This window comes from Malaclemys terrapin, chromosome 11 (genome assembly GCF_027887155.1).
Source record: "Malaclemys terrapin pileata isolate rMalTer1 chromosome 11, rMalTer1.hap1, whole genome shotgun sequence".
Taxonomy (NCBI): domain Eukaryota; kingdom Metazoa; phylum Chordata; order Testudines; family Emydidae; genus Malaclemys; species Malaclemys terrapin.
The window spans coordinates 21,729,618-21,754,050 of record NC_071515.1 but is presented as its reverse complement, the minus strand read 5'-3'; the positions used below and the strand labels follow the sequence as shown (position 1 = coordinate 21,754,050).

The following is a 24,433-nucleotide window of genomic DNA, read 5'->3' as shown; positions in this document are numbered from 1 at the left end:
GACCAATAAGGGAGGAAGACAACTAGTTCCACAGCTTGCAGTTAAATTCAAGAGGGCGGGGGGGGGGGGGGGGAGGAGAACACATGGTCAGAATAGTCATTTGGTTCATGGACTAATGATATTTAAAGCAAAGGGCTGAAATAAACCAATCAACCAGACATTCATTTTGAGGGTTCTGCAGTATCAAAGATCGAGGAAATAAGAGCCATTTTAAAAGCAAGATATTTCGGATAACAACTAAACAAGATTGCGGTCATAAATAGATTAGAGGGTCTGAGTTATTTCTTACACAAACATATGAATCTTTCAAGGCCACTGAAAGACACACTCAAAGGGGCCTTTCCTTTCCAAGTCAAAGGGATCAGCTTAGACTGTATGAATTTAATTGTATGCTTGGAAGTAGATCTAACACTCCATTTTTTAACTGTCCTGAAAAGACATATGGTTTTATGCATTTCACGGTCTTCAATTAGTAAGTGAAACCAACTTACAAATGACAAAAAAGGTGCTTGCCACCTGGTATCATGGCCTAGTGGGAGATGCTGGTTTGAGTCATGGTTTCAGCCACTCATGTCTGATTGGGACTGGTTAGAAAGCGGATGCAGCAGGCTAAGCTTCTGGGACGGAGAAGGGGAGAAGTAAATTCCAGGCTTTGCTCAAAGTCACTATCACTGCCCAGTGAGACACTAACAGATGAAAGCAGTCTATCCATTCCTTATTCGCGGTGCCTTGAGTAAACATACTGAAAAAAATCCTCCTACCCAAAAACCAATGTTAATAAAGTTAAAGAAATATAAATTCCACATTGCCTTTGATTTTTAAATTATCCACAGAGGTGACAGCGAAAGCTACTTTCTGAAGTCTCCTCCAAAATTCCTAGCTTTTCATAAAGCCAAAACTGAACTTGCAAGTGAAAAGTATTTCAATAGCAAGAATGGCAGGCCCGATATGTGGTTAAATATTATGGAAGTCTGAAGAATACTGTGAGCAAAGTACCTTATGATCAGGACCAAATGTGAAACTGATGTTAGGAACAAACTACAGAGGTCAGAACAGTTCTCCCTCTCATCAAAAACCCAGACCTTGGTCATGGCTTTTCACTCTTCTACCTCATAGATGGGCTTCCAGCTCTGTGAACTAGGACCAGCCACCTTAGCTTCCATGAAAAGCTCTTAGCTTGGAGAAAGGAGACCTTGGCAGAGAGGACTTCAGGTGTTTTGTACAGGTGGCTTCTATTAACTTACCTCTGTTCAGATAGTATCAAGTTTTTAGTACACTCCTGCTACTTACCCCATCTTTTCATTTTGCTCATTCATGAGGAGACGAAGTAACTTGCCCCCAGCTGCCGGAGTGAATCAGTGGCTTTACCTGGATTAGAATCCAAGATGACCTAGTTCCTAAATCTTTAATCAATGGGCAACTCGGGCTTCTGGTTGGTGGGATGAGAGACTACTACATATGCCATTTGCAAAGCATGCAGAGGTATGGATAGTACTGAAGAAGCTATCAGAGTCAGTGCCACACTTCAAGCAGAAGCATGATGGAGAGCATGCAAAAATATTGGCTTCAAACAGAAGCAGTGGAATGGAACCCATACTTTGAGTTCCTAATTCTCCCCCATCAGCCCCAAAAGCCTAAAATAGACTAAAGACTAACTGCAGAAACTGAAAACACAGAGAAATCTACTCAACCCTTTCCTCCCCTCCCCTCCCCCCACCAAGTTTATGCAATTTTGGGTCAGATTAAAAGTTTAGGATTCCTGCCATCAACACATTACCTTGTGATATCATCGAAGACGCCATATCCAGTCTTCTTATCCATCACCCACTGGCCAATGAACATACTGGGAGAGGAAGATGTCAGTTTGCCACTGCGCAGGAGACCATGCCCATGACGCATGTTATCCTGAAAACATCCTTCATACACCTCACCAGTGGCATAACTGTAATGACAAAAAGAATGGGTAAGGTTCTTATGATTTGTATTCTTTCATCCCAAGGTTTTCAGGAATAGATACTGAATTTTTCCCTTTTCCTTCAGAGACTGTACTAAACCCAAGCCCAATTCTGGAATCAGATTAACAAGTACGTTTAGGAGGTGAATAATAACAAAGTTAAAATCCTTTTTCAAGTGAGATATGAAATACCATGAGACATCTGTCATGATGACTTTCAAGAGAAAACTTGCAGGTTGAAAGGAGGAAGCAACATTAAAACAGACAGTAACAGCTATCAGAGTGTGTCTGGACATGTACAATAAGAATTTCCAGATTTCTTGGCAGTTTTAAGCCATAGTAACTGCAGCTCGGCATTTGGGAATATGAAAATAGCAATAGAAATGCTAGTGTGGAGACCTGAAACATTAGCCCGCCCCCTGGAAAGAAAACAGAGTTCCAGTGCACCAACCAAAGGGAATAAACTGCTACTGAAAGCTGCACTTGATATGTTAGCTGAAGTTCAAAATAGTTATTGTTCCTTCTTGGACCACACACACACTTACTTTTGCAAGGAGCACAGATTATTTTAATGAAAGAAGGCATTACCTGTAGACTCCTTGTCCACACATTTTGCCCTCCTTCCAGTATCCCACATAATGGTCATCCTTGGTCAATGCTTTGTTTGGTATTTTGTATTCACCATACCTGCCAATGCATGAAGATCAAACATGAGCAGCCATGATATGAATGTACAGACAAATCCAAACTCAGTTATTTACAAAAGCAGGTATAGAACCAAAAACAACATATTTCAACATTAGACTGCACTGGGTGGCTCGGTTTCCAGCTCCAGCAGTTAGAAATAGATTTTTGTACTGAAGGGAAGAAAAAAAAAAAAAAAAGAAAGAAGAAGTTCTAAATCACTACTTTTTTTACTCTGTTTTCCACACATTTAGTTCTGGCCTGTAGTAAGCCTTCCCTTCCTCCATCAGTGCTTTGGCTTTTTGTGCTCCACAGTAGAACCCTGCAGCGCAACCGCAAGGTCTCAACCTACTCTTTCCAAGAATCTCTCTTATTTCAGTTCCTAAGGGCTGGTCTTCACTACAGGGAGATCGGGGAGAGCGAAGCTGCTGCAATTGATGCAGCAGGGGTCAATTTAGAGGGTCTAGTGAAGACCTGCTAAATTGATGGCAGAGTGCTCTCCGGTCAACCCTGGTACTCCACCTCTCTGGGAAGAGTAAAAGAAGTTGACCAAAGTGTGTCTCCCGTCGATGCAGCGCAGTGAAGACATTGGGGTAAGCCAACCTAAGTTACGGCGATTTCAGCTACGTTATTTACATTGCTGGAGTAGTGTAACTTAGGCCAACTTACCCCGGTAGTGAAGACAAGCCCTAAGTCTGTCTCCATCCCCTGTGCACTGCTCAGGTAAAACAGATAGATCTACCTTCAGTATTATTGCAAGCTAAGTTCTTAAATCTCCTTATACCTTTATGGGTCAGTCACAAACACTGTTATTTTGGCTATGGACTTAAAACATTTATAATCACTGAGAATATCTGAAGGAATAAAAGGATTGTAAAGTGTCTAGCCAGATGAGGAAGGTGCATTGGCACAGGTCTTTAATGTGATTATAAAGTGTCAGAGGCTCAAGATATTGGTGCTGCTGTCTTTCCAGAATGGCTTGTGGTTGGGTAGATGGTTCAGACAGCAAGTAATGGACAGCAAAGTATTCAACACTGACCACATGAGCCGCATACTCCAAAATGTGTGTAGTGGTGTTTAATTACAAAATTAGTATTTCTAATCTTAACTACAGCTTAATGTTTTTGACCTGGAGAACTTTTTTTTTTTTTTTTTAAATGGGTATTCCTGAGATACACCGATGGCTGTGAATGATCAAATGGCCAGTTGGGGCTCTTAGATCTGTTACGTCCTGGCAGCTGAGCTAGAGAGTTTAGGAAGTTGTCTGCAGGCTGTAAACATGCCAATCCTCCAGCCCCTACAGGTTCAATTACATACATTAGGAAGTCCTGTTGCAATTTCTAGGTTGAAGTCCCTTATGTAACCATAAATTCCTTATAAGTACCTAATATAACCACAGTTCTCATTATCCATATAAAATGTCTATTCCTTGTTATAAAACTATTAAGCTCTTGGTTTCAATGATATAGCGTAGAAGCAAATTCCATGGGTTAAACTATATGTTGTGCACAAAGTTATTCCCTTTTATCAGTTTTAAATGCTGCTTTTCAGTTTTATTGGATAGCTCCTTTATCTTGTATTAGGAGACGGGAATGCCTATTTATCTATTTTTTCCTTCTCTATACTATTCCTTTTACATATCACTATCAACTCTCTTAAAAGTAGTCCTAACCTCCAGGTTTCTCTTTATGGAATCCTTTGCCTTTATATTGCTGTTGCCTTTCTCCAGGCCTTTTCTATTTCTACGCTTTTTGAGATGAAGTGACCAGAACTTAATACACTATTCAAGATGATGGTGCACCCCTAACTTACATAAAGGCATTATATGCCTTTTGAAAGAGCAAATAAAAATAACGAAGCTGAATCATTTAAAAAAAAAATCTTCAGATACAACAGAAGGCCTAGCTGGTAAGCAAAGATAAGAAAGTTGACTGATGTTTGCAGTCAGATTCCTTCTTAAGGGAAGTTAGCACAGACTCACTTGTCCATCTCTCAGCATCCCCTCCTCCACTTCCAAACTTCATTTGGTCTCTGTATTGTTTACTTATAGACGGCAAGCTTTTTACACACACACACACACACACACACACACACACACCCTTGATCTGAAGAGACACAGCACTATCCATCATAAACACTTTCTGTTCGCTAGCTCAGAGGGTAGTGAACTCTGCTCTTACCCATCTTCCAGGCCATTTCGGAACATCCCAGAATACATCCTTCCATCAGCCCATCTTAGAATCCCTCTGGAACACATATACACCCACTACAGTTAGGCCAGTTTCACTAGTATTTCATGTTTTATGCATGCAAAGTAACGACTATTTTGCACAGCAACCAAACTACCTCTTCCTATCCCATTCATGTGTTCAGTTTGAATGCTTTTACCTGCCATGGGGTTTCCCAGAAAGCCATCGCCCATCATAGGTGGCATCTTTAAGCCGAGGGTCCTTGTAAAAGGTGTATTTCGCACTACGTGAAATAGGAGGCTCCTGTCGCTGAATATTCCCTCCACTTCCATAAGGTGGTAAGTCAGATGTTCCCCTTAGGGCCTGATCCACAGCTTGGCTTATAGCCCTCAGCCACTTTGTCTGAAATAGACAGTTTATAGAAGAGTTTATTAGTAATCCATCTCTCTTTACACAGGTATTATTGCAGGACAAATGTAGACAAAAATGAGACTTTTTAGTTCCTTGGATGAATAAATGTTCACATGTGATACAAGTAATGTGAGACGGGAGACAAGACACCTCTCTTTTCACTCCCCCCCCCCCCATCTCCCCATTATAACAGGATGCTTAGTATCACCACACACTCCCAAACCGTGGAAGAGGAAGGAAGGAAGGAAGGAAGGAGGGAGGAGGAAGAGGGAGAATCAGGAAAGTTACCTGCAAATCACACAAGAAATCCTAAACAACTATAAATCTCAATCTATATCTATATCTCATGACAACCATCCAACAGAAAAAACAAAAAGTGAAACTACAACAGACTGCCACCTCCAGGAAAAAAAAAACCATAGCACCAGTACCCACCACATGGACACTACCTGACACCTGATCATCATCAAATTTAATCAAGACTACCCCGAACTGGAGCTGAATTATCTTTATTCTCTAAGAGACTGAACTTCTACCCCTCCACAGAACCAGATACCATACTAACATGTGGAGTACCAGAAGAATTACTCCGGTGATTCTGCTCACACCACTCACAATTACTATGTCCCCACTGACAATCATAAGAAAAAAGAATTATCTGACTGGACACCATAGAGTGGACAAAACCACACTCTTGATCATTACACAGATTGCTTTGGGGGGGGGGGGGGCGGGGGCGGAAGAGAGAGAGAGAGAGAGCGCGCGCAAAATCCTTAACATACATCACATCTACCACAATCTTTCCACCGCCAAGGGGACAGCTATGCAATCCCTGAAATCGAACCACCACGTAGTGCTCAAACCAGCAGACAGAGGGGGCACCATTATAGTCCTCAGCCGTGATGACGACTATGAACGAGGCCAGCCGACAACACTCTGACACCACCTACTATAAAGAACTCAAAGATGATCCCACACCACAATTTTCCCAGGGATTTAAGGATATAAATCAAATCCTTCCCCAACCAACTCCAAGAGAAACTCTATAAACCTCATCCCCAACAAATACACTCCAGGGACCTTCTACATGCTTCCCAAGATACATAAACAAGGGAAGCCAAGCAGACCCATCGTATCTGGCCACAGCATTCTCACTGAAGGAATATCGGGACTTACAGAAACCATCCTCAAACCATTCACCACACAAAGGGCCTGCTTCCTTCAGGACACAACTGACTTCCTCCACAAACTCCACAACATTAACAACCTCCCTCAGAACACCATCCTTGCCACCATGGATGTCATTCCCTTTACACCTACATCCCTCACAGTGATAGCATAGCTGCCTGCCTCAAATATTAGGGCGTTCTGAAGAACGTGGACAACCCTCAGATATCCGCCCAAACATCAAACTCAGCCATTTCATCCTTGCCCAGAACAACACTTTATACAAACCATGGGAACAGCCATGGGTATTAGTATAGCTCCCCAATATGCCAACCTCTTCATGGGCCACCTTGAAGAAGAATTTCTGGACAAATGCACCCCCCCCCCCCCCAAAAAAAAAATGAAATACCTGAGATACATTGATGCTATTTTTATTATCTGAACAGATGACTTACACTCCCTCAGATTTCCACCACAACTTCAACAACCACCACTTCTTCATTACACTCTCTCTGGGACACTCGCACACTAGCATCAATTTCCTGGACACCACAATCAGCTTCGAACAATGGAACCCTACAGACAACTATATACAAGAACACCACTGATCACCCCACCTATCTTCCTAGATCCAGTAACCTCCCAACCAGCCACCCCAAGAAATCTATTATCTACAGGCACTCCGACACCACAGAAGATGCTTCAAGAAGAAAATCCGGGATACACACCTTAACACACTCAAAACCACCTTCACAAAAGGACGCTCCACCAGAGTAGATCACATCATGGAACAGGCCACCCAAATACCCTGACAGAACCTGCTTCAATACCGAAATAAAATCCCCTCGAACTGCACACCCCTAGTTGTCACCTACCACCCCACACTGAAACCCATACGGAATATCAAACTACAACCCATACTCAATGGGGACCCCCATCCTGAGAAATCTTTCCTGAACCCCGCCCCCCCACACTTCTGGCCTTCATACAACCCCCAACCTCTCCAAGCTCATCAAAAGCAAGCTACCCACAGATTAAGATACACCTACTCAAAGCTGTACCAGACCCTGCCAGAACAACAGATGCAAAACCTGAAGACATATCTCCACTGCTACAATCACCAACTCCTCCCATTTTCGAGATCTAGGGTCCTACACATTTCTGTCACAACATGTGGTCCTTACCCAGTGCACCAAATGCCTATGTGGGTGAAACCAGACCATCACTACAATCTTGAACGAACTCACACAGGAAAATGATACAGGACAAAAAGCACCAGATCGCCTGTGGCTGAACACTTTTCACAAAACGTTCACCCTATATCTGACCTCTCAGTCCTCATCCTCAAAGGAAACGTGCACAACACTTTCAAACAACAAGCCTGGGATTTAAATTCATAACTTTGCTAGACAGTTAATGGTCTTAATAAAGACACTGGATTTATGGCTTATTACAATAATCTATAAGCCATTATCGCTCCTCCCCCCACTCTCAGTTTTTGTCTTATTACTACAGAGGTGTTAACAGTCCATTCTACCTTGAATGGTCCCATTGAATATGTGCTAACTACTTATACTAAACTATCTGTTCAATCTTGTATTTAGCTGTGACACTGAGTATGTTTCCCAGATCTGAAGAACTCTGTATAGCTTGAAAGCTTGTCTCGCTCACCAACAGAAGTTGCTCCAATAAAAGATATTAGCTTACTCACCTTGTCTCTCTAGCATCACCAGAGGTAATTAAGTTCTGCATCTGCCTACCTTTTCCTGTGGTGTTGATGAAAGAAGAATGAAATGTTCCTCTGGTGTAGTAACCTTCAAACCATTCCTAAGTGGAAACAAGAATAAAACCAATCAAGAAAAGACCTTTCACTAGCTGGTGAAATTTTCAGCCTGGAAAAAATAACCTAGACTTCTTACCAAAGGAGGGATAGGTTATCCTTTTTTAAAAATGAGTGTTACAGTGAGTGTCACTTAGCTTTAACTGCTGGTTTAAAAGAAAAACAGTAACACAAGAAGTCTCAGAAATGGCTACTTTTTGCACTCTTCCTCATCACCCCAACTGTTTGTGCACTCATGTGATTTACAAGTACAAAACAAGAATATAGCAGAATCCTATTTTAACCGAGCACAGTGAAATACAAAAGAAAAAGAAAATTTGAACTGGATTAGAAGAATATATGGACCAAGGACACATCCCATACTGTGCCTAGCTTACAAGACTTAGCCCAAATGGTTGCAAATTATTTTATTATTATTAGGAACATCGGACTATTTCAGCAATAAAAATAAGAATGAACCCTAGTTACAGAGGAATACTCACACATTACCAGCTTCTTCTGAAAGAGCCTCCACCCACAGCGTGGAAAGGGGGAAAATATGATGTGTTGAGAACTGTAGCAGGGAGAAGGAAGGGGGAAAACAAAAAAATAAATCACTGATACACCCATTTGCCCAACCCAAATTCCTTATGATGCATCTTCCCCTGCAGTTTTGTCTCCCCACAGCTGAGAATAGGCATGAGACTTGTGCCCTGAAAGCTAGTTGTTCCTAGAAGTGCCATGCAACCATGACACCTGTGAAGCCATAATGAAGACCTTGACGTATGAATATTTATGTTTGACACACAGGTTATTTCAACTCTCTTTGGAAACAGGCAACACTTCTCACTTTTAGGTGTCCCAACACCATTGAGACAATATAAAAACCTACATTAAGAATGACAGACTCACTATATGGAAAAAATGGTCACATGCTTTCAATCAGCTGGGGTGAAAATAGTTTTCAGTTCTGAGAGCTATGGGAGTTGGCTCACCTGAGCATGGACCAGAGCATCATTAAAGAGGATGAACCAGTTCACTGAGAATCTCCCGGAATGCTGTAGGGACAGCCCCCGATTACTGCTTTCACAGATTAACCGACGTTCTGGTCTCCTCAAGGAATCCTACGATTTAAAAAAAAAAAAAAAAAAAAAATGAAATGAAATGAAATGTGCTTGATAGTGTCTGAATTTCAGTGCTGTTTGCGTTATGATTATTGTTCACAAGAAGGGCCAAATTGAGATATTGGGTTAAAACTTCCAAAAATTAGAGAGGCTTAAGTAGAACAACTACATCATAAAGTAGGGAAATGTGGGGAGAGGAAAGTAGTGACTTCAGAGCCAGGCCTATACAAACATGCAGTGGGATGCTAGTGATAATAGCAACTTAGAAGTCATCATACCGTCATTTTCCCAGGAAAGGTCTTCCAGAAGCTCAGTGTGTATTCTGCTTCCTTCCTTTTCCTATTGAGATGGACAGCAAGAGTCTCATAGCAAGAACTGGAATCTTGTAGTTTTTGGTATTCTGGAGATGTCTAAGGGTAAAACAAAAATAAGTGGTTCTGTGAGACACCACTTCAAAGGATGTGTACCAACCACAATGGGTTAGTAGTTATGAGCCCCTGACTGCAGGGGAGGCCACCCTGCTGCTGAGTGGCTCTGTCCTCAGGCCCTCTGACAGCAGAGGTGCAGAGGGCTCCCTGTGCTGCCAGCGACAGATGATCCCTTCAGGTGTGGGGAAGGCTGCGGTCCTGGCCTGACAGAGCAGAGACCCTCAGCCAAGACGAGCCCCTGACAATGGGGGAGGCTACCCCACTGCTAAATTGGTCCTGCCCAGGGGCACAGCCCTTTAGAAATAGGATGGCCTCCCCCATGCCCCGCCCTCCTCCTCACTGTCACAGGCACGAGGGAGCAGGACCATGACAGCAGGGACACAGAGGGCTCCCTGCATGGTGGCAAGGCCAGTGACACTCAATCCCTGCAGGCATAAGTGGGGTGGGAGGCCACACGCCTGCCAACTATTACCAATCAATATATTTTTTCCATCAATTTCAGCATGTCAGCTGAAAGCAATGTGTACTGACAGTGATTAAAATTGAATTCTGCCAAGCCTACTTATAAACCTAAAGAGATAAGGGTTTTAATCAAATTGTTTTAGTATAGCCTTATTACAAATATTAGTTTAGTGATTTCATGGATACCAATGTGTAATCAAAGAACAAGCAATTCCCCAAAAAATCTCCTACCAAGTAAGTTTCATACATGAAAAGATGGCTTACCACTTCAAAACACGTAGCAAGCTTTAGCAAAACTCTAGCATAGTTATGAAGTCGTCTGACTGGCAAGAAAAACAGGGTATTTAGCACTTCGACCAACTGTATGTTTTCCTCCTTCATTTCAGCTAGATCTTGTAACAACTCCTGTTTTTTACCTAAAAAGTCACTAAAGATGAAAGAATGACATAACAAAACCTTAGTAATGCTTTGCAGTACTATTACAGAGCTCCCCTTATGGGGTTGTATCAAACCAGCAGAGATTTGTTCTAACATAGTAACATAGCTCTATGCTAACTTCAGTACTTGTTTTGGTACAAGTAATGGACTTGTTTGCTGACGTCAGTTAATTTAATGACTGCACATATGAGCGGATTTGCTGAAGGAAGAGTTGCTCTCCAAGGAGGAAACTAGACAGATACTTGCCTTTTTCCATTCAGTCTCCAACTAGCAAGGTGAAAATATATACGAAGAATGAGTTTCCATGCCACCTGTCAAACTAATGCGTCTCTAACACTGAGAAAAGTGATTTGCATAACAAAGTGCAATGAAAAAGTCCTTATCTTTGCTCCAATGTAACTCCCTAAACACATTTGTGTATTCTTTTCCCCGCCACTGTTGTTCAATGAAGTTGAACAGCCCTTTCCCTCAGCTAGAAAAATCATATCCTCCCTCAAAGACACACTGGGAACCTAGTCAATCCTCAGTTGGATTTCCTAAATGGAGGATTAATGTAGTTCAGGTAGGAGGATGGAAATAGTTATAAGAATACTACATTTGGGAGAAAGAATAGGATTTCTTCACACACAAAAATCAACCCCACTTCTCCTTTCATTCAACACAGGTAGGTGTGTGTGTGTGTGTGTGTGTGTGTGTGTGTGTGTGTGTGTGTGTGTGTGTGTGTGTGTGTGTGTGTGTGTGTGTGTGTGTGTGTGTGTGTGTGATATGACAGACACAGACAGACAGTTATTCAAAGAGAAGCTATTTGAACAGGGAATTCTGTGAAGCTCAAGCAAGTTGAAAAGGCAAGTAACAGAACAAAGAATCAGCTTGGAGACTTGCACAGCAGGACACCTAAGAAGAATTCTACATGATTAGCAAGGTGCTGCCTCACAAATATCAAATGAATATACCTTGCCTAATTCTGCCCATGAGATTTATGAGCCTTCTTGTTCAACAAGCATAAGGGAAAAGAGAGCCTTCTTTGGAGATAAGGCTGCTTTTCTTCTGTCACAAGACTAACAATCTGGATAGTTTGCATTTTTAAAGTGCTTTAAGATCCTCACAGGGAAGGCTCTGTAGCAGTATCAAGTAATAGAGTCCTCATGCGCACCGGTCTTGCTCACTAAGAGGAAACACCCAAGAGTCTGCCAACAAATTAGGACTCCTGGTGAAACTTATACTTTGTCTTTTTTTGTTTTTTACATATATAAGGTTTGACCACTAAAATGTTTATATTGGGAAATATCTATAGGAGATCAGCTGACATTAACCATTGACAAAAGCTCTCACAGAACGAATAATTCATTCTAAAGACAATCATCATCATCTGCAAAGAACCCTTGTCTTTTGTTACAAGGAACAGACCAAATTTCTAAAACATATTTCCTCCCTGAAGTTTCAGAACCTGAAAAAGTGTTAACTATCTAATGAGACTTTGGGGTCAGTATTAGAAGCTGTCACTACTGACAGTGACACTAGATATAAAGAATTCAGTATGCTGAGTAACTCCACCATCTGAAATCTATTTAAAATAACGTTCGTCAATTTTGTTTACTCTCTTTCTCCACCTTTAAGAGAAAGCAGACCTAACTAAATACCTTCACTACTATTTATAAAAGGAGTAATACATCATAGCTGAGGTGAGGTATAGTGAAATTTCTCTTCACCTAATGGGAAAGAAATTATGGTATCTGAAAGTCCTGAGAAATCATGGGAGCGGGAAGCCAGGGGAGAAAAAAAAAAAAAAATATCCATCTGCATGTCCATTAACATGCATATATGTTAACACAACAAAGTAAGTCTTCTGATTAAGAAAATAAAGACTAGAAAGGATTTACTTACATTGCTGGCTTTGCAAGAAGCATGAATCCTCCCATCACCAGAAAGTTTGTTACAGATGTGCAATACCTAGAACAGACAAGAAAAAAATAACCAACAACCTTCTGAAATCTCTGGGGAGAAGAGCCGTGAATTCCCGTATCGCTCGGCATTTTTACCAAATAGGAGATTTTTAGTGCCTACTTTATTACAAGACTGCTCGCAAGATGCTTTTAGGTCAGGTTCTGTTCCAAATGCTAAGGTTTCTATAGCAAAGTATTTCCCAATGTCTGTGTATCCACAAAATGGCTGTTACTATACAATAGGCTAGTTTAATTGCTCATTATATTAAAAAGGATAGGATATCTTTCCTGCCATTTCAGCCACTCCCTTGACCAGAAGTTTGAATAAACATTCCTCCAGAGTGCTTAGGGACAGGCCGAGCAAAAGGATTCTCTTGGCCATAGTATTCAATACAACGAACTGGCAGCAAACTAAACAAAATCAAAAGCAGCATGTGTATGGGATATTTTCTGCAGTGTCAGTTTGAACTTTTCTTTATAGGAAAACTGGTTTTGCACTTCATCTTTTGTCCATGCCACAAGGGGCTTTTGTTGAGCAGTACTGATCTTCAAGAGAGAGAAAGTATGATTTCCATTTTTGCCCTGACAAGAACTTAGTGTTTGTTTGTTCAATTAATCTTTTGGCATTACTTGGGCATGCCCACTTAGCCTCAGTGATACCATGAAGTGGTGAATGTAAAGGAATACAAAAGTTCACATTTTTGATCCTGAAGGGAAATAACTAGTTATTTTACTGGTTTCCTCCCCCCTTCTTTAATCCTCTTCTCTCTTACTGTCTCTCAGGCTGGATGTTAAGCATATTGATGAGTAGAGCCCTGCAAATCTGTGGATATCCACAGATGCTGATTTCCATAGACCATTTTTGCAAATTAGATGTGGATACAAATTTTGTACCGGTGAAGGGCTCTATTGATTACTATTTTATTATTCATATGATCATGAAATATTCAGGAACAACAACTTGTCATAAAACCTTGTCCTCCAAACCTTCAGGTTCAGATTTGAAACATGCTCTTTCTTCAAAAAGGCAACAGGAGAGCTGCTGTAGGAAGAAAACATTTAGTCTGGATCTTTATTACTGCTGGATGAAGATCTTGAACTATGAGCCCTCTTATTCTCTCAGACCAGTGCCTTGCTAGACTCGGTCTTCCAGAGAGAGGACAAAAAAAGATTAACTAAAAAACGAGAGACTGCTTTAAAAAAAAAAAAACAAACAAACAACAAAAACCTCTTGGACTTCTTTCTTTGTTTATGTTTAGAGATGTACAGTCAAGGAGCAGGGGGCCACACTGACAGCCCCCCTCTTCCTGCTCCGCCCCCTCCCCCGCACAGCAAGCAGGAGTCTCGGGGAGCAGCTCCAAGGCAGAGAGCAGGAGCAGCACATGGCAGTGAGGGGAAGGGACAGCTGAACTGCCGGCAACGGATAGCCTGCTGGACAGCTGCTGCACAGGAAACTTAGGGGAGCGGGGAGCTGATAGGGGGCTGCCGGTCCACCCTGGTTCCAGCTAGCTGCAACGGGCTGCTCTTCCTGCAAGCAGTGGACAAAGCAGGCGGCTGCCAAACGACGTTAGAAGGGAGCATTGTACAACTTTAAACGAGCATGTTCCCTAACTGATCAGCAACATAACAAAACAAAGTTAACCGGGACAACTTTAAGTGAGGAGTTACTGTACTAAATTCAATTGAACCATTCACTTTAAATTTTTATGTGGTGTTGGAAGCCTATGATCTATTTCTGATCTGGATTCACATTCCCCTACATAAAAATTACAATCACTGGCAGTTAAAACTTCAGGCTGAAGTGGTCCTCACTTTTCGTCACTTTTAAAATGCACAAGTTAAGGGTGCAACAACAGACTGCAGTGCCACAAAATCCCAGAAATCCTACATGGGCAGCCATCTGCACGAGTGCAGAGACCCATGGACTTCAAATGGGGCTCTGAGGATAGACCTTTGTATAGTCACTTGCCAGATGGGGACCTTTAATAATGAAATACAGTTCTTATTTCACATCTCTTGATTTAGAGAGTTCAACTAATGGAACATTCAATAAAAATACAGAAGATTGCATACTTAGTGCTATCTTTAATTGTTATATGGCGGACACCATGGTGATTAGTGCCGGGGGGCGGGGGAGGGGGAGAAGAGAAGAGGCTAGGATATTTTAAAATAATTATTCTAGAAACTAGAATGGCTCCGGCTTTTGGATATAAGTTTGTAGCTAGTTATCAAATGTGTGTACATAGTTAAGTATTGCTCTTCTACCAGGCAACTTAAAAATATTTGTGTAATTGCCTCTTTGAGACTGAATTATCTCCAAAAAAAGAGCATTCAGATTAAACTGGTAAGACCCTTTATAGTACAAGTATATGCATTATATTGACCCCAGAGATAAATTGTTCTGTAATAAACTTTTTCACAATATTACTTCCTACAGATGTATGTGCAGCAGCCAAACGTGAATAAGTGAACCACTGCATTTCTCTTTTTAAGAATCGAAAAGGTCTAGGCCACTGTATAGACAAAGGACTTGAAATCTGTAGTTTAAACACATGGAGGACTCTTTTTTTAAATCTTATTGCAAATTATTTGAGTTAGGGTTTATCTATGCTTAAAATGCTACAGTGGCACAACTGCAGCGCTACAGCTGTTCTCCCATTGCTGTAGCTAACCTAGCTCCCCAAGAGGTGGTAGTTAGGTCAACAGAATTCTTCCATTGACTTAGCACAGAATACATCAGGGTTTAGGTTGGCATAGCTACATTTCTGAAGGGCGTGGATTTTTCACATTCTTGAGACAAGCAGCAATGCCAATGCAAGTTTTCAGTGTAGACCAGCCCTTATATTGCAAGATATTAATTTGCAGAACATTAGCAGGCTGCTTGGCAACTGATGTTTCCTTATGCCAGTCTCCTTATGATCTATTCTTCTCTGATTATAGAGATATTCTGCTCTACAGAATAAACCTGCAGACACTCAGTATGAGACAGATTTTAATACTTACTCTGTATAACTGTCCAAGAAGAGACTAGAATGCTTCAGGATGGCCAAGCTCTTTGCCTCCTTTATCCCATGAAGAAAACTACTCAGAGAGGCTCCATGTTGACCAATCAGATAACACAGCTTGCTGAACCTGCTTGCCATATCCTGCAACTGCTGGACTGTAGTTGCAGTACCCAAGTTATCTGTAAGAAATAAGAAAGCAATATAATGTACATTTCCAAAAGAACAGTAACAGGTATATTAATAATGGGAATTAATCCAGCCACTTAAGCTGCAATTAGAATTTTTATTTCAAAGAATGTTATCAGCTAGTGAATGTCTTCAGACTAACTGGGGTCCACAATCCATGCAATGCCTACCCCTACCCTAACGCCCCCGCCCACAAAATTTCATCATGGGAAGTGAAGATACAAGGACTGATTCAAAAAATTATCTTACCTAAACCTAGAAGGGGTCTGAGGACCTGAGATTTGATCTCACTCAGTTTGCAATAGAACCTTCTCTCTGTGGAAGCCAACTCGTGCAAGCTTGCAATATATCCCATAATGTTTCTGTCCACCAAGGCCAAACAGTCGTCCCCACCTGCTGTCACGCTGCTTATGTACCCTAACTGAAAGAAAAAAATATAAACTGCTTTAACATAGTATCCTAATACAAAATGAAAAGTAATCTAAGGTGATGAGCACAGTATAAAAACCTAGACTGGCAGATTAGGATTTTTGCTGGTACTAAATAATTTGATGTCTAATACCAGGAAAGTTACTCATTAGTTGACAGTGGGTGTCAGCTATCTGTTCCCCTTCTTCCCCACCCATCTATGCTAGCAACCAACCCATTTTCAATGCTTTCTGATTGGAGAATGATGGAAAGGAGGAAGTGAGGAACCCATATTTAACATCCACTGTCAACCACTGGTAATTTTGCAAGTGTCAACAGGGCCTAGGAGACAAGAGATGACCCTTAACTCATGCAGCTGTCACTCATGTAGGAGATACTGACCATGAATTCAGCTACTTTCAAAACTGCAAAATGTTTCTTTGATTTAGGTTTCCCTCAGTTTCTTCATGCATACACACCACATTCCATCCTCACACAAACACTTTCTCTTTAGTAGAAAAACAGATTTTTTCTTCTTTTTCAATGTTTGGGAGGCACACTGTTCCATTTTTCTCATTTTTCAGAGCTATATCAATCAGCTCCCTTTCCGATGTGGAAGACACGAGTTAGCTGAGAGTAGGAGTAGTAATGCAGTCTTGATGATACAATTTAGTGTAGACACCGTAATCAGCACTCTAATACTACTCCTACTCAATCAATTAACTAATGATTCTATAAAGCAGGATGCCTCACTATAAGGTCACCGTGAGCTCTTAAGACTTACTGTGGAGCTCCACCAATACTAACTCAGTTTCAGCTACATATAGTGACAATGTTTTTACACGGTGTTTTCCATTTAGTTAAATCTCGAAGAGTTTCTTCGAAGAAACACTGAGCCATCTCAAGAAAGCACCAGTACTATCTAAGCCAAACAGAAGGAACAAGTAGTACTCACCTTACTACAGGCTAGCAACAGAGTTGGACTCTTAGTGCAGTTGTTTCCAGGTGAATTATTTTCCTTAGTCTCCTCTCGACCACTGTAATATAATCCAGGCTGGAAATCTTCTCCATCCACTAAGAAGAGGGAATAATCTGGTCCTGCTGCTGTGCTCCAAACTCCACTATCATCACACACCTGTAGTTTGGGAGAAAAGAAAAAAAGAAAAAAAAATAGTATCCACCGCTTATCAGAGAAGGGAGCCTCAACCTCACACATGATTTGTTTCTACACAAAAGTAAGAAGTCTGAATACCAATAAGAATCCTGCAAGGACTGACATTCTTTAGACAGACATTGGTCTCCTTAACCAGTAAAATTCCTGTGTCTTGTTGAAAATCGGGCATGTCTCAATCCTTGTACCCCATGCCTGTTGCTTTGTAAAATTCATCTGCTTTGTAATTTAAAAGCAAACAGACAAATATGGAGATGGTTCAGATCCTGCTCTCTATATAAATCCAACAGCATAAGAGACAGCTATTTAAGTTCCTATCTACTAGTTTGTAGGGGAGCTGCAGAACTTTCCTAGTTGTGTGGCTGATGTTTGCCTGGCTGAATGAAACAACTAAGGGCACAGACAAGTGGTTTAGTTCAGGGGTTCTCAACCTTTTTCTTTCTGAGGCCCCACAACATGCTATAAAAACTCCACAGCCCACCTGTGCCATAACAACTGGTTTTCTGAATATAGAAGTCAGCACTGGTGTTAGGGGGAAGCAAGCTGGGCAATTGCCTGGGGCCACGCCACAGGGCCTCCGCACAAAACTACATTGCTCAGGTTTTGACTTCAGCCCCAGGTGGCGGGGCTCAGGGCCCTGGGCTTCAGCACGTGGGGCTTCAGCTTTCTACCCTGGGCCCCAGCAAATCTAATGCTGGCCCTGTTTGGCGGCCCCACTGAAACCTCTTGCGGCCCCCCGGGGGACCCAGACACCTGGTTGAGAACCACTGGTTTAGTTGAACCTAAACTCATCATTTGGATACCCATAGCTGATCAAAGAATTTGCTTCTAAAGCTGATCACAACAAACTGATTCTTGTTTAAGGCATGACTAACATCTCCAGAAATATATAGACAAAATGACAAAAAATGGTAATTAGTGATTAGGATAAAATGAATGAGCAGCTTTAACTAAGGTTATAGTCTGAGAATTACCGGAACTTCGAGGGAGAAAGATGAATAACTGGGGAGAGACAAGTTATGCTAGCAACATCAGATCTGAAAATTATCTTTCAAGGAATAGTATCAACTTAGATTTGGGCAAGAGGTAGATATATTTTTAAAAAGACACTTTACAAAAATCTAAGACCAAACATGTTGGAAATTTTTGTTCCTAAACAAATAAGAGTTTAAAGCCAGAACATTGGTGCATTAAGAATGTGAAAGAGGAAACTTAACAGAAAGGAAACTTATTTGAAAGAAATGCAAGATGACTTCCCCTGTTTGTAACGCCCATGTCACAATTCTTTTTTAAAATAATTCAGTAGAGACTTTAACTTCTTTTATATGAAGTGATGTTTTTTTATATTAACAGTGCCTCTTTAAATAATGCTGCTGCCACTTATCATGGGATCATCGGAGGAGAAGAGTAACAATGGAAACCAAAAGATTTTGCAACTTTAGAGCAAGGCCAAAAGCTTTTTGTGGGATATTTTAACAAAAGAGGTCAGACAGTTTTTCAAAGTTCCTTAAGACTCTCTGCTCTGGGAGAAGCCTGTATTATAAAACAGATATGGAATCCAGAAATAAGACGACAGTACCTTTGCAAGACGAGGGACAGTAGTTGGAGAATTTAAGTGACCAAGCTGGCCAAAGGTATTACTACCCCACGAATATACCTGTGTAAAAACATATGAGGAAAAAAGTTTGCATGCACACAGTACACAGTAATAAATCCAGCGTGACAAACAGCATATATAAACACTACACTTATGCACACATGTATAATATCACTATGGATAAAAATTTTAAACAAAAAAAAAAATCTATATTTGAAAGGGCAGCTGAAGAGAAATTTGGGGAGATGCAAGTTCTCCAAAGGAAGTGCTTTCTTATCTCCATTCTCTTCCTACTTACATTTCCTCATCTGTGTGTATGTGTGTAGGGGGAGGAGAGGGGTAACCACACTCAAACTATCACGTTCTTGTAAGTATAGCAGCAAGGACTCATGCTCATACAAAATGCACAAAGTTAATGCAAAAACAATCAACAATTCACCATGCACACCACTCAAGACTCTCATTCCACATAATAACAGAGCCTGGAAGCACATAAAATAAAGACCAATCCAGAAAACAGCGAACAAGTCAACTATGCTGTGGATACATGATAAAAGTGACCGCTATCTTCATACCTGTGATTTGGCAGTAAGTGCCAAAGAATGGTGGCCACCAGCCGACAGTTGTATCACTTCTTTACTGTCCAGACTTTTTACACATAATGGCTGAAGCCTGTAACACCCCGCATACAAAAAAACAAAACGGAATCAGGGGTACTCTCAGCATGAAACACAAGAGGCCGGGAACACAGAATATAAAACATTTTGTATATTTTTGAAACAGAACAAACATGCACCACAGAGCACAAAGCTCTTTGGTGATAAACTAGCTTAGGCATCAGGAAAAAGGTACTGAGCCGCTCCTTTGACTCTAGGTATAATTTCACAATTGACTTCACCACTGGAACCAGGATTTTGCCCTTCAAGTCCACTAATTATCCTGCATAAATCACATTAGCGGTAATAGTTAAAACCAAGATTTTCAAAAACAGGAGCCTACCTTTGGGGTCTTAAGACTATATTCAGGCAGTTGACAGACTTTCAAGAGTTCTGAGCACCCAAAAACTCCCATTGTCCCATGGGGTAAGATTAGCTTTTTGCCACTGAAATCTTACCTTGGCAGGACATCACCATGTCCTAACTGTCCTTCCTTCCCTTTTCCCCAGCTCCACACCTCAGTTCTTAAAGATGGGAGGAGTGCATCAGCCTCGCCACTATAGGTTGGGGTCAGAGCCACTGTCCTCATTTTTGCCCGTCCTACTTTTCTTAGGAGCCTTGGAGAAACTAGAAGCAGACCAGGAGAAACTAGAATCAGTTTTCTTTTTCTTAAAAAAAAAAAAAAGCCCCACACAGAAACGGAGATAAACTAATGTTGTCTATCCCTATTTTAAATTAAACACGGCTTTTACACAGAGCTAGTGTATTATATGATATGGGTACCATATACTGAGTCACTGGACTTCACAGATAATACCTTCCTCTTAGGTATTTTACTTAAGATTTAGTAATGCTGGAGAGCAAAAAGGTTCATAGCTGAAGGCAGCTGTAACAGCATATATGCTAATACAGATCTAGGTCTTAAACAGAATTTACTCATTATTTCCTTTCAATAGCTGTAAACACAAAGTATGTAATTACACTGAAGCCAATATGACCTGTGACGTTCACTGCCGATACGGTATTTTTCCTGAAAGAAAAACTACCCTGTAGAGCTCATACATCTTCCGATAATTTCTCTCAGCTTGGAAAGAGTATCACTGAGCTCAGCATAACTACTGTGTGTTACACAAAGTACTGCATATTCAGAACAATTAACATTAAAAAACAAGAAAGAAGGAGACCACCTGGCTGAGAAGTTTGGTAATGGGACAGGGAATTTTTCTAAACCATTGGCTCCAAACCAATCAAGAGCAGTAGTGACAGAGGGTCAGACCAACTGATGTCTGTTATGCAGCCTACATGAAGTGAGTTGGTGGTTACTAGTCCCTTATGTAATGAACATCCATCCATATCACCAAAAGCAGCACGACAATGGGTTTGGGATAATCCTTATTTTAAGGTTAAAGAACAGTCCTTTGTCTTGCTCAATTAGCATGCACTTCCTACTAGTCTTCTCCCCTCTCTCTCCACATTCAACAAGGTCTGAAGGACGGTTCCTTACACACACACACACCTCAGCAGGGGGTTTGAATCTGTGTTCGTACTGTAGGCAATATTGTCAAATAAGGCACACATCTAGTAATTACCACACTACATTAACTCTCCCTGGCCTCTTGGTTCCTCCTAGTCACTATCTTACCTTGGGACAACAAGCCAGGAAGGGAAAGTCTTCGACTGACTCCTTCAGATTCCTCTTCTCGAATATCAACTAGGCTAGAACTTTTCTTTCCTTGCATTGATTCCAGTTTGACTTGCTCTTCCCGAGTGTCCTTCAGCCCCTCAGGACCTGGGGAAGGACTACCAGTCTGAGATCCTAGTTCACCTGGAGTTGTGCCATAGAAGTTCATTACTTTCTTCAGAGACAATGCCCCAGCTTCATATGTAGCTGCAACTCTCACACCAACTGCTGATGCGCAAGAGACCACCAAGCTGTTCAAGGCAGATGTACTTACACCTGGAGGGCCGGGGAGACAAGCAGTGAGTTCTTCTTCTCGAGAAGGCTAAAAACAGAAAAAGAAATCAATGAAATCTATCAAATTCCCAACCCAGGGCAATAGTGACACCTTAAATAAAGCTAGTACTCTTACACCCTCTGTTGCATTTATCAGAGACTGTCAAGATACTTTTTAGTACTTTGTTTAAGTCTACAATCCATACTAATTCTTTATAGTTGGAAGCTGGAAACCAATACTTGTTTCTGTATAAAACAGGTTCTCTGTTGCATATTAGTTTGGCAGTGAAGGGTTGTTAATTAGTGCTGGAACAGTGTTTTTTTTTGTTTGTTTGGTTTTTTTAAAGAGAAGAATGCATGGTTTGAAAAAAAAAATAAAAAAAATAACTTGGGTCTTTGCAAATATAAAAAGAGGGGTTAAATTTTGGGCTTATAACTTTGACTATGTGCCTTTAAATTCAAGTCTCTGCTGTTGATTACAGTATATCAGCAAACATGCTACCTTTATGAGCAGACAGTTGGGAAAGCTTATCAAAGGAAAACAAATGATTAACTTTGCTCATACTGACAGACATCTAGTTAAAAATTGTTAATAAAGCTTTATACAGACAGCAGTATCATAAGCAGGAATGTACCAGAGAGGCTTCTTCAGGCAGACCTCAGAAATTATGGCTCTGGTATAGATCAGAGGACAGTCACCTAAAGTTTACTCAAAAAAGAACAGGAGTACTTGTGGCACCTTAGAGACTAACAAATTTATTAGAGCATAAGCTTTCGTGGACTACAGCCCACTTCTTCGTGTATATATATGCATCCGAAGAAGTGGGCTGTAGCCCACGAAAGCTTATGCTCTAATAAATTTGTTAGTCTCTAAGGTGCCACAAGTACTCCTGTTCTTTTTGCGGATACAGACTAACACGGCTGCTACTCTGAAACCTACAGTTTACTGTTATAGTCAGCCAATTAGAACCAGTCACTATATTCACTATATAAAAAGCAGCATACTAAAGCCCTATCAAAAACACAGCTTTCAAGCTACTGACAGATATCCAATACAAAAGGCAGTAAACCCCATTTCACTTCTTCATATAGGTCCCTTAATACACAGCTTCCTATAGCCTCCCTGTAAAAAGGGATCCTTTTGACATCTTCCTTGTGAATAAGGAAGATTAAGGGATACTGGAATAATTCTTATTTATGAAATATAAGTGACAGATATGACAATTTCCTGCAATACTATGGACAAACCTTATTGAATTAAGTTTAAGATTTTAGGAGTGTACTGTACTAACAACATAAATGTTTATGTATTATTGTGGGATTGTATACAATGTCTGGAGGGGGAAAAGATAGATATGACTAATGTAAACCCTGAGAAGTGTTATGAGCTTCAAAGGACTCTTTTAAACAAATGTACCAGAGAAGAATGAACTTTTAGTTGAGTGGGTTTCCTAGGAAATACCCAGGAGGGAGGGAATGCAAATTCTAACCTTCAGACCCAAACTTTGAGACCCCACTGTCTGCTGATTACTTGTTCCAAGGGTCCCAAGATCAAAGGCCCAACCTGTCTAAAGGAGTGACTCTCAGATTCATGGCTGTTCTTGTTCTAAGCAAAAGATGTTATGAATATGTAACCACAGAAAAACTCCATGGGGTTTTAAGGACTTACTATCTGCTAGAGCCCTGGTTGCAGTGGAGTGATCTCTGGTAAGCTTACTAGCATGCAGATAGGTTCTTTTATTTCTTTTAATATGTTCTCTCTGTAATACTTCCACCTTCAGGATAAATATACTTGCTTAGGAAAAGCTCTGTAGCAACTTCTAACAGTGGGTAATTATGCTGTTGATAGCTTCTGAGGAGAAAGCAAAGCAGGCCTGCTTAGGCAGTCTGACTTGCTAGGGAACTCACAGTATAGACAGGGAACGGTGCAGCCTGCAAAAACCCCCGTAAGGAGGGAGAGAGAAATGCAAACCTGTGCCCAAGGGAGGAGAAAACTAAGGAGCTGGGAGCCTAGAGTGAATGACTATGGTGGACCATAGAGGGGGAATACAGGTTCAGTTGCCCTGAACTGTGCCAGTAAGGATATACTAGCAGGCTACAAACACTGCCAAGCAACCCAGAAAGACACAGTCCATTTGTATACGGAAGCTACATCAAGAGGGAAAACCTCTAACTGCCACTGTAAGTAACACATTACACAATCACCTTCCGTACTTATCTTTCCTCTTCAAACAGCATCCATATTAAGATTCAGTGAGTCTTCAAGGCTTTGGGGTAATACTATACTGTATTTCTGGGAACTGTGCATGAGAAAGTATTTTCAGAAATATTTGGGGAAGAGAGATGGGGAAAGAGAAGAAAATGAGCAGGAGACTACTTGTTTTCTACTCCTCAGAGGAGTCCACAACTGTTGAAAATAAAAAGTTGTTTTACCTTTACCACCTCCTCTTCCTTAACTCCCAAAATCCAACAGGGTGGGAGTATGGAACTGGCCTCTCTAGAAGAAATCCCACATACTTACAAAAGATAAGCTCAAGAAACTGACTCACACATAGTATCTGCAACTACTGCAGTAATTTTCCAAGTTCAGCTGTGACGCCATCATGCTGCTTGTACAGTAAGATGCCATTAGCAGTACAAAGGATTTTCCTAGCAGAAACAAGCTTCCCTAGCATAAAGTTATCTAGTGGAACAGAACTTGGGTAGGGATGGGGAGACAACACTGCTGGACAGATAAATCTGGTGTGGTCTTCTACAGCATAATCTACATATTACATCACTTAAATAGTCTTAAATCAACCAAGTGATTATTTCATAGTTTGCGAGATGACATGTAG

General features: G+C 41.0%; 1 protein-coding gene across 6 annotated transcripts in view; it reads right to left on the bottom strand.

The window, feature by feature from the left end:
* The window catches only part of ALS2 (alsin Rho guanine nucleotide exchange factor ALS2), a 60,793-nt gene that overhangs the window by 23,718 nt on the left and 12,642 nt on the right, over nt 1–24,433 (bottom strand). For all 6 annotated transcript variants that reach the window (XM_054043564.1, XM_054043568.1, XM_054043570.1 and 3 more), the window contains exons 5-21: nt 21,285–21,645; nt 20,101–20,269; nt 19,562–19,658; nt 18,969–19,046; nt 17,174–17,353; nt 16,060–16,231; nt 15,623–15,803; nt 12,561–12,626; nt 10,503–10,665; nt 9,627–9,758; nt 9,220–9,348; nt 8,728–8,798; nt 8,166–8,232; nt 5,027–5,229; nt 4,819–4,884; nt 2,543–2,641; nt 1,778–1,942 (exon numbers count right to left, since the gene is read on the bottom strand). In XM_054043564.1, the coding sequence (XP_053899539.1) occupies nt 1,778–1,942; nt 2,543–2,641; nt 4,819–4,884; nt 5,027–5,229; nt 8,166–8,232; nt 8,728–8,798; nt 9,220–9,348; nt 9,627–9,758; nt 10,503–10,665; nt 12,561–12,626; nt 15,623–15,803; nt 16,060–16,231; nt 17,174–17,353; nt 18,969–19,046; nt 19,562–19,658; nt 20,101–20,269; nt 21,285–21,645 (2,399 nt within the window). The remainder of the gene's footprint in view (nt 1–1,777; nt 1,943–2,542; nt 2,642–4,818; nt 4,885–5,026; nt 5,230–8,165; nt 8,233–8,727; nt 8,799–9,219; nt 9,349–9,626; nt 9,759–10,502; nt 10,666–12,560; nt 12,627–15,622; nt 15,804–16,059; nt 16,232–17,173; nt 17,354–18,968; nt 19,047–19,561; nt 19,659–20,100; nt 20,270–21,284; nt 21,646–24,433) is intronic.